General features: G+C 40.5%; 1 protein-coding gene across 1 annotated transcript; it reads left to right on the forward strand.

Annotated features, from left to right (window-relative positions):
• Positions 1-3,263: 3,263 nt before the first annotated feature.
• Positions 3,264-8,578, forward strand: LOC138581298 (uncharacterized). The gene is made up of 2 exons (XM_069652513.1): positions 3,264-4,129; positions 4,575-8,578. The coding sequence occupies exon 2, from the start codon at positions 6,220-6,222 to the stop codon at positions 8,392-8,394; it is 2,175 nt and encodes a 724-aa protein (XP_069508614.1). The 5' UTR covers positions 3,264-4,129; positions 4,575-6,219; the 3' UTR covers positions 8,395-8,578.
• The last annotated feature ends 1,003 nt before the right edge of the window (positions 8,579-9,581 follow it).

Raw genomic sequence — 9,581 nt, forward strand, 5'->3', positions numbered from 1 at the left:
CAGAATATTTGAAGAAGAACATCATCCCTACTGGTTTACTCGTCCGTAACGAGCCTTGCCTGTTTATAGATGATGTGGAATATAAACATGCATTTTCGGGCATAGGAACTAAGTGTAGCAGGGACTGGATGCTCCTCACCATAAATACAGCCTTAAAGAAAAGTATGGCAGTAGGAGATGAGATCCAGAAAGCAGAATTGGCTTTTAAGGCCGACACTACGATTGTCAATATCAAAGAAAAGCTGGAAACAATAGAAAACCAAGTGATAGATTTTATCAAGATCACTACTGCTAAGAAAATGGAGAAATTAATTAAAGATGTAAAGAATTTCTCCAAAGAGACAGCTTATCCTTACTTACACGTAGACTATCAGGGTCCAGCGAATTGGAATGATCCAGATAGTAATTCAGGTGTACCGGCTCGAAAAAAAGTCACTTTCTCAGATACCTCGTCTGATGAAGGAGATGGGCATCACAGAGGAAGGAGAGGTAACCAACAAAGGCAAAAGAACAGAGGCTCCCAAAGAGGGGGGAGGAGAGGAAGACAGAATATGTTTTTCCAATATCCTCCATATTTTTACCCACAAGGGTTCATTCCCCCGGGGCCCATGCAACCATATCCCTCTCAGGAACTTCCTTTTCCTCTACCTCAGACAGGCCCCCCTCCTTTAGGAAACGTGTTCGAAACAAGAAGGCGAGCATACAGAAGATAAGTGCTCCTTCCGCGGTATATAATCTGTCCAACCGGAATTTGACTACTAAAGAAATTTCCATATTGGAAAAAGGATTTTCCTTTATTCCTATGAAGAATCCGAGCAAAATGGACATAGAAACAGAATTGAGGGCCTTTCTTAGGAAAATTAGACTAAAAGATTTTTTTAGTGGGCAATCCAAAGATTTGGGTGAAAATATGGCGAATACCCCATTTAAACCTCCATCTAGATTCACTCCGTCTCTCAACATGATCTCTAAAGAAACCGCCACTTTTGAAAAGGTAGTGCTCCGAGACTTTAGCGCCATTTATGACAACATAGAGAAAAAGAATGCAGGAACCAAATGTTATAATTTCTCTTAAGAGGACTGGGCAGGTCTCAAGAGTTTACGTTCTGATAGATCCGTGGTAATTAAAAAAGCGGATAAGGGAGGAGGAGTTGTAGTGTGGGACGCGATTAAGTACGACCTTGAGGTGATGAGACAATTAGATAACCGAGAGGTGTACGTTAAATTGCAGGGAGATCCCTCCCTCATTATATCGAGAGAAATTGAAAATCTAGGGAAGGATGCTCTAGAAAGGGAAATCATCACCCAAAAAGAATTCAATTTCCTTGTCCCCAAGAACACTAGGACTCCCCTTATCTACATGCTACCAAAAATTCATAAGAGTATGTCAGCCCCTCCAGGTAGACCTATTGTTTCTCTTAGTGGGTCTATTTTGGAACCAGTTGGGCAGTATTTAGACCACTTTTTGAAACCATTGGCTAGGAACACCCCTACGTATTTATCCGATTCTTGCGATGTTATTAGAATCGTAGAGGCTTTTCCTTTCAACAGCGACCACGACTTATTGATAACCTTAGACGTTGAGTCGCTCTATTCGAACATTCCCCAGGAGGATTCACTGGGTATTATCAAGAGGTTTCTCCAAACTAGGACCGATACCATCTCAGTCCCGAGCGAATTCCTGGTGGAATTATTGGAAATTGCGCTCACCAAAAATTTCTTCAGATTTAAGAACTCCTACTACATGCAAATTAAAGGAACGGCTATGGGTGCATCTTTTGCACCTAATTATGCCACCCTTTACATGTGGGATTTCGAAGAAACCAACATATTGACAGAGGGTAACCCTTTTAGATCAGCCCTAAAAATGTACAAGCGGTACATTGACGATATTTTCATCATTTGGGATAGCTCAAAAGGTGACCATAAGGCATTCTTCAATTGGATTAATAATTTAAACTCCAATTTAAAATTTACCATTGAGACCAGTAACAAGGAGATTCCGTTCCTTGACCTGCTGATCAAAGTTGATAAAAAAGCTTTGGTCGTAGATTTATATAGGAAAAACACAGACAGAAATACTATACTGCACCATAAGAGCTTTCATACTCAATCATTGAAATCTAATATCCCATACGGGCAGTTCTTGAGGGCGAGGAGAAATTGCACCAAAATTGAAGATTTTCTTAAACAATCCTCGATAATTGAAGACAGGCTGTCAGAAAGAGGGTATCCTAAACGATTGCTTAGACAATCAAAAAAACGCGCAAGATACCAACACAGGGACATTCTATTGAAAAAGGACTCTAAAGAGAGAAAGTTAAATGAGGACCAACTAGTTTGTGCCCTCACGTTTAATACCCAACATAACAAAATCAAGAAGATTATTTCCTCGCACTGGCACCTATTACAACTCAACATGCCTGATTTAGCAAAACCTATCTATGCTTTCAAGAAAGGAAAAAATATTAAGAATTGGGTATCTAAGGCAGACAGAATCTCGATCCAAGATAGTCAACCTACCATCACTGCCACGTGGGGTATGCCACCTATTAAGGGGCATTACCCATGCGGGAATTGTTCGAACTGTTCCAGTACTACAGCCACTACCACAGTGGAGATCCACAATAGAAACTGGGAACTGAGGCAGCATTCCACCTGCCTTAGTACCAACGTGATTTATGTTATTATATGTCCCTGCAAGAAAGCGTACATAGGGAAGACCTCTAGGGCGGTGAAACTAAGGATTGGTGAGCATAAATCTAAGATCAGAACGGGTCAGCGGAATGCTCCCTTAACGTGTCATTTTTTAGAACTTAACCACAAGCCAGAAGATATGAGATGGTGGGTAATGGAAAAGGTTCTAGGCACTGATGCAGCTAATATTGCTGCACGATTAGCACAAAGGGAGCAATGGTGGATATATCATACCAACAGTTTAAATATAGGACTCAACCAACAAGAGGAATGGAATTGATTTCCATCCCTTCGTTCTTTTGAACGGAGGAAGAAATATCGTTAGTTCCTTAGCCTATTTCATTGAGACGGCAGAGCGGGCCCATATCCTTATTGAGACTCTTAAAGTCCTTTTTCTAGCTCACACGTTAGGGCCTGAGTTCCAGTCTGCCGTTTGTGTTAGTTACTCCGTTAGTGACGGCAGAACGGGCCCTTATCCTTATAAGAGATTCTTAGAGCCCTTTTTCCAGTCCTTCGTTTTTGTTAGTAACTCAGTTTTCGATATAATAAGAGGGACTCTCGTGCTGGAATTAATGCGGACTCGATAAGCCCATATTCTTATTGAGACTCTTATAGTCCTTTTTCTAGCTTACGCGTTGGGGCCAGTGCTCCAGTCCTTTGTTTATGTTAGCGATTCCGCTTTCGAAATAAAAGAGGGACCCGCGTGCTGTATTAAATCCGGACCTCTGTGGGCAAAGGGCGGACGTAAATATTCTCGGCGCTAGATGATCTCAAGGTAAGTGAGCACTAGAGGGGCCTGCTCTGTTTGGGTAGTCACATAGCCATCCCTGAATTGGATCTGACCGGCTTTTTCTTGCATGGGTCCTTGTGTTTTTTAGATCACCGTTGGAAAAAACATGCGTTTAGGCGTGGGACCTGCGTACCGTGCTTATTGACGTCCAGGATAGAGCTGTAGGCTCTAGCAGAGTACCTCTTTGACTCTATAGGTAAGCGAGAGGTTCAGCAGGCTCTTGTTATTACCGTTGAACCTTAGATGTATGTAATTTTTTGTAAATTTTTGTAATTTTTGGGTAATTTTTGTATACCTTATTTTGTTCATCTTTATATTTCCATACGAAACAGCATAGAGGTGTCGCTAATATTGTCAAACACTCTCTAATTCACGAGAGCCGGCCGTTTTTGTGAACGTAAGAAGAGAATCAGTACCCACGGCTAATAGACATTAGTTAAAGGACTAGTGTGGAAGATATTCTTTGAGAAAGAAGGTATTTAACACACGCCTTCTTCTCATAGTAATATTTGTGTAATTTTCGTCTGACACGTTCGTTATTGATATTTTTCTATTATGTTGTTTTTAGGATATTCAGCACCTAGCCCCTGTTCAGAGGCTGCTGGAACTTAAGCCATTAGGCGAACCAAATGGGGTTTGCAGGTAGGAAGGATCTTGCCCATTATTATTATTTTTGGAAATTGCGATCTGATGCTGATGATAGAGGCTTTGAGTGTGACTGGAAGGGGAAGTTTAGCACTAACTAAGAAGTGCATAATACGGAGACCACAGGAACGTTGTCGTTCTAGCTCTCTCGGATATTCTTTAGCCTTTGATTAATCCTAGACGCTAGAGATGAAACCAGATTGATTAAGTCAATGAATAGGTTCTGTTATAACAGGTTAGATCGAATTTATGATGTTTAACCAATCTGGGGATAAGAAAGATGCCTATCTAGGGATTAAAACCATAGGGATGCTTTACTATCTGAGATGTTATAATGTATTGTTTGTGAGAGGAAAACACTAAGAGAGGGGTGATTTAGGGATGCTATTTTATATTGTTTTTTAAAAACAATTTTTACATTTGTATGTTTGTTTGTTTTTAGAAGTATCTGTTAAATGTTCATCCAATCCTGATGAAGACACTCAAATCGGCCAAGTCGAAACTATTTATCATCTGGGGAGCTTTTTCGAAAAAAAGAACTATCTGTAAAAGCACCAATAGTCGATATATATTTTTTCTGGAATGAACTATGATTAACAATTTAGGTCTATGATATATATATTTTTTCTGGAATGAACTATGATTAACAATTTAGGTTTATAATGAAATGCACCAATGAAATGAATAATCCTTTTTATGGCACTTTATTACATTTATATAACTTTTAGATGTGCAAACAATTTGAATGAATGTTTTTTGAATGCATGAGCAGTAAAATGAATTAAATGTTTTCTAAGTATCATGTATTACATAAAATAAAATGAAAATGATAATGTGAACTGGCATCCTCTCGCCCTCCTTTTTAGAGTTTCCTCATCTCCTGTTGCCATCTTTTGTATATTAGTATATGTTCCTACCTCAAGGCACCAGTGATTGTTGAGGCTCCCACTTCTTTTGGGTTTTGTTTACTAAGTACAGCACGTTGCTGTGTGGGTTTTAAGGAAGTTGCGCTTCCCCCCGCCTATGAGATATTTGCTCCTCTCCTGTTTAGGCGTGGGTATCTTTTGAATTTGTTTCCCTCAGTCACACCGAGGCCCTACTATGTCGGCATCAGACTCAGTTTCGTTCAGTGAAGAACAGCTGGCAGAGGCGATTAAGATCCCCTCTTTCTTTGACAAACTACAGCTGGACAACATCACGGGGGATTACCTAAACATAACTAGCGATAGTATATTGCGATTAAAGAAAAAGAAATTTCGAACGGAAATGCATAGCCATTTGCTAACAGAATATTTGAAGAAGAACATCATCCCTACTGGTTTACTCGTCCGTAACGAGCCTTGCCTGTTTATAGATGATGTGGAATATAAACATGCATTTTCGGGCATAGGAACTAAGTGTAGCAGGGACTGGATGCTCCTCACCATAAATACAGCCTTAAAGAAAAGTATGGCAGTAGGAGATGAGATCCAGAAAGCAGAATTGGCTTTTAAGGCCGACACTACGATTGTCAATATCAAAGAAAAGCTGGAAACAATAGAAAACCAAGTGATAGATTTTATCAAGATCACTACTGCTAAGAAAATGGAGAAATTAATTAAAGATGTAAAGAATTTCTCCAAAGAGACAGCTTATCCTTACTTACACGTAGACTATCAGGGTCCAGCGAATTGGAATGATCCAGATAGTAATTCAGGTGTACCGGCTCGAAAAAAAGTCACTTTCTCAGATACCTCGTCTGATGAAGGAGATGGGCATCACAGAGGAAGGAGAGGTAACCAACAAAGGCAAAAGAACAGAGGCTCCCAAAGAGGGGGGAGGAGAGGAAGACAGAATATGTTTTTCCAATATCCTCCATATTTTTACCCACAAGGGTTCATTCCCCCGGGGCCCATGCAACCATATCCCTCTCAGGAACTTCCTTTTCCTCTACCTCAGACAGGCCCCCCTCCTTTAGGAAACGTGTTCGAAACAAGAAGGCGAGCATACAGAAGATAAGTGCTCCTTCCGCGGTATATAATCTGTCCAACCGGAATTTGACTACTAAAGAAATTTCCATATTGGAAAAAGGATTTTCCTTTATTCCTATGAAGAATCCGAGCAAAATGGACATAGAAACAGAATTGAGGGCCTTTCTTAGGAAAATTAGACTAAAAGATTTTTTTAGTGGGCAATCCAAAGATTTGGGTGAAAATATGGCGAATACCCCATTTAAACCTCCATCTAGATTCACTCCGTCTCTCAACATGATCTCTAAAGAAACCGCCACTTTTGAAAAGGTAGTGCTCCGAGACTTTAGCGCCATTTATGACAACATAGAGAAAAAGAATGCAGGAACCAAATGTTATAATTTCTCTAAAGAGGACTGGGCAGGTCTCAAGAGTTTACGTTCTGATAGATCCGTGGTAATTAAAAAAGCGGATAAGGGAGGAGGAGTTGTAGTGTGGGACGCGATTAAGTACGACCTTGAGGTGATGAGACAATTAGATAACCGAGAGGTGTACGTTAAATTGCAGGGAGATCCCTCCCTCATTATATCGAGAGAAATTGAAAATCTAGGGAAGGATGCTCTAGAAAGGGAAATCATCACCCAAAAAGAATTCAATTTCCTTGTCCCCAAGAACACTAGGACTCCCCTTATCTACATGCTACCAAAAATTCATAAGAGTATGTCAGCCCCTCCAGGTAGACCTATTGTTTCTCTTAGTGGGTCTATTTTGGAACCAGTTGGGCAGTATTTAGACCACTTTTTGAAACCATTGGCTAGGAACACCCCTACGTATTTATCCGATTCTTGCGATGTTATTAGAATCGTAGAGGCTTTTCCTTTCAACAGCGACCACGACTTATTGATAACCTTAGACGTTGAGTCGCTCTATTCGAACATTCCCCAGGAGGATTCACTGGGTATTATCAAGAGGTTTCTCCAAACTAGGACCGATACCATCTCAGTCCCGAGCGAATTCCTGGTGGAATTATTGGAAATTGCGCTCACCAAAAATTTCTTCAGATTTAAGAACTCCTACTACATGCAAATTAAAGGAACGGCTATGGGTGCATCTTTTGCACCTAATTATGCCACCCTTTACATGTGGGATTTCGAAGAAACCAACATATTGACAGAGGGTAACCCTTTTAGATCAGCCCTAAAAATGTACAAGCGGTACATTGACGATATTTTCATCATTTGGGATAGCTCAAAAGGTGACCATAAGGCATTCTTCAATTGGATTAATAATTTAAACTCCAATTTAAAATTTACCATTGAGACCAGTAACAAGGAGATTCCGTTCCTTGACCTGCTGATCAAAGTTGATAAAAAAGCTTTGGTCGTAGATTTATATAGGAAAAACACAGACAGAAATACTATACTGCACCATAAGAGCTTTCATACTCAATCATTGAAATCTAATATCCCATACGGGCAGTTCTTGAGGGCGAGGAGAAATTGCACCAAAATTGAAGATTTTCTTAAACAATCCTCGATAATTGAAGACAGGCTGTCAGAAAGAGGGTATCCTAAACGATTGCTTAGACAATCAAAAAAACGCGCAAGATACCAACACAGGGACATTCTATTGAAAAAGGACTCTAAAGAGAGAAAGTTAAATGAGGACCAACTAGTTTGTGCCCTCACGTTTAATACCCAACATAACAAAATCAAGAAGATTATTTCCTCGCACTGGCACCTATTACAACTCAACATGCCTGATTTAGCAAAACCTATCTATGCTTTCAAGAAAGGAAAAAATATTAAGAATTGGGTATCTAAGGCAGACAGAATCTCGATCCAAGATAGTCAACCTACCATCACTGCCACGTGGGGTATGCCACCTATTAAGGGGCATTACCCATGCGGGAATTGTTCGAACTGTTCCAGTACTACAGCCACTACCACAGTGGAGATCCACAATAGAAACTGGGAACTGAGGCAGCATTCCACCTGCCTTAGTACCAACGTGATTTATGTTATTATATGTCCCTGCAAGAAAGCGTACATAGGGAAGACCTCTAGGGCGGTGAAACCAAGGATTGGTGAGCATAAATCTAAGATCAGAACGGGTCAGCGGAATGCTCCCTTAACGTGTCATTTTTTAGAACTTAACCACAAGCCAGAAGATATGAGATGGTGGGTAATGGAAAAGGTTCTAGGCACTGATGCAGCTAATATTGCTGCACGATTAGCACAAAGGGAGCAATGGTGGATATATCATACCAACAGTTTAAATATAGGACTCAACCAACAAGAGGAATGGAATTGATTTCCATCCCTTCGTTCTTTTGAACGGAGGAAGAAATATCGTTAGTTCCTTAGCCTATTTCATTGAGACGGCAGAGCGGGCCCATATCCTTATTGAGACTCTTAAAGTCCTTTTTCTAGCTCACACGTTAGGGCCTGAGTTCCAGTCTGCCGTTTGTGTTAGTTACTCCGTTAGTGACGGCAGAACGGGCCCTTATCCTTATAAGAGATTCTTAGAGCCCTTTTTCCAGTCCTTCGTTTTTGTTAGTAACTCAGTTTTCGATATAATAAGAGGGACTCTCGTGCTGGAATTAATGCGGACTCGATAAGCCCATATTCTTATTGAGACTCTTATAGTCCTTTTTCTAGCTTACGCGTTGGGGCCAGTGCTCCAGTCCTTTGTTTATGTTAGCGATTCCGCTTTCGAAATAAAAGAGGGACCCGCGTGCTGTATTAAATCCGGACCTCTGTGGGCAAAGGGCGGACGTAAATATTCTCGCCGCTAGATGATCTCAAGGTAAGTGAGCACTAGAGGGGCCTGCTCTGTTTGGGTAGTCACATAGCCATCCCTGAATTGGATCTGACCGGCTTTTTCTTGCATGGGTCCTTGTGTTTTTTAGATCACCGTTGGAAAAAACATGCGTTTAGGCGTGGGACCTGCGTACCGTGCTTATTGACGTCCAGGATAGAGCTGTAGGCTCTAGCAGAGTACCTCTTTGACTCTATAGGTAAGCGAGAGGTTCAGCAGGCTCTTGTTATTACCGTTGAACCTTAGATGTATGTAATTTTTTGTAAATTTTTGTAATTTTTGGGTAATTTTTGTATACCTTATTTTGTTCATCTTTATATTTCCATACGAAACAGCATAGAGGTGTCGCTAATATTGTCAAACACTCTCTAATTCACGAGAGCCGGCCGTTTTTGTGAACGTAAGAAGAGAATCAGTACCCACGGCTAATAGACATTAGTTAAAGGACTAGTGTGGAAGATATTCTTTGAGAAAGAAGGTATTTAACACACGCCTTCTTCTCATAGTAATATTTGTGTAATTTTCGTCTGACACGTTCGTTATTGATATTTTTCTATTATGTTGTTTTTAGGATATTCAGCACCTAGCCCCTGTTCAGAGGCTGCTGGAACTTAAGCCATTAGGCGAACCAAATGGGGTTTGCAGGTAGGAAGGATCTTGCCCATTATTATTATTTTTGG

Source organism: Ambystoma mexicanum, chromosome 3p (assembly GCF_040938575.1).
Source record: "Ambystoma mexicanum isolate Mex_15411 chromosome 3p, UKY_AmexF1_1, whole genome shotgun sequence".
Lineage (NCBI taxonomy): Eukaryota > Metazoa > Chordata > Amphibia > Caudata > Ambystomatidae > Ambystoma > Ambystoma mexicanum.

Bases quoted from the DNA above. Each gene is read 5' to 3' on its own strand.
- LOC138581298 (XM_069652513.1), top strand. From the start codon at position 6,220: ATGAAGAATCCGAGCAAAATGGACATAGAAACAGAATTGAGGGCCTTT.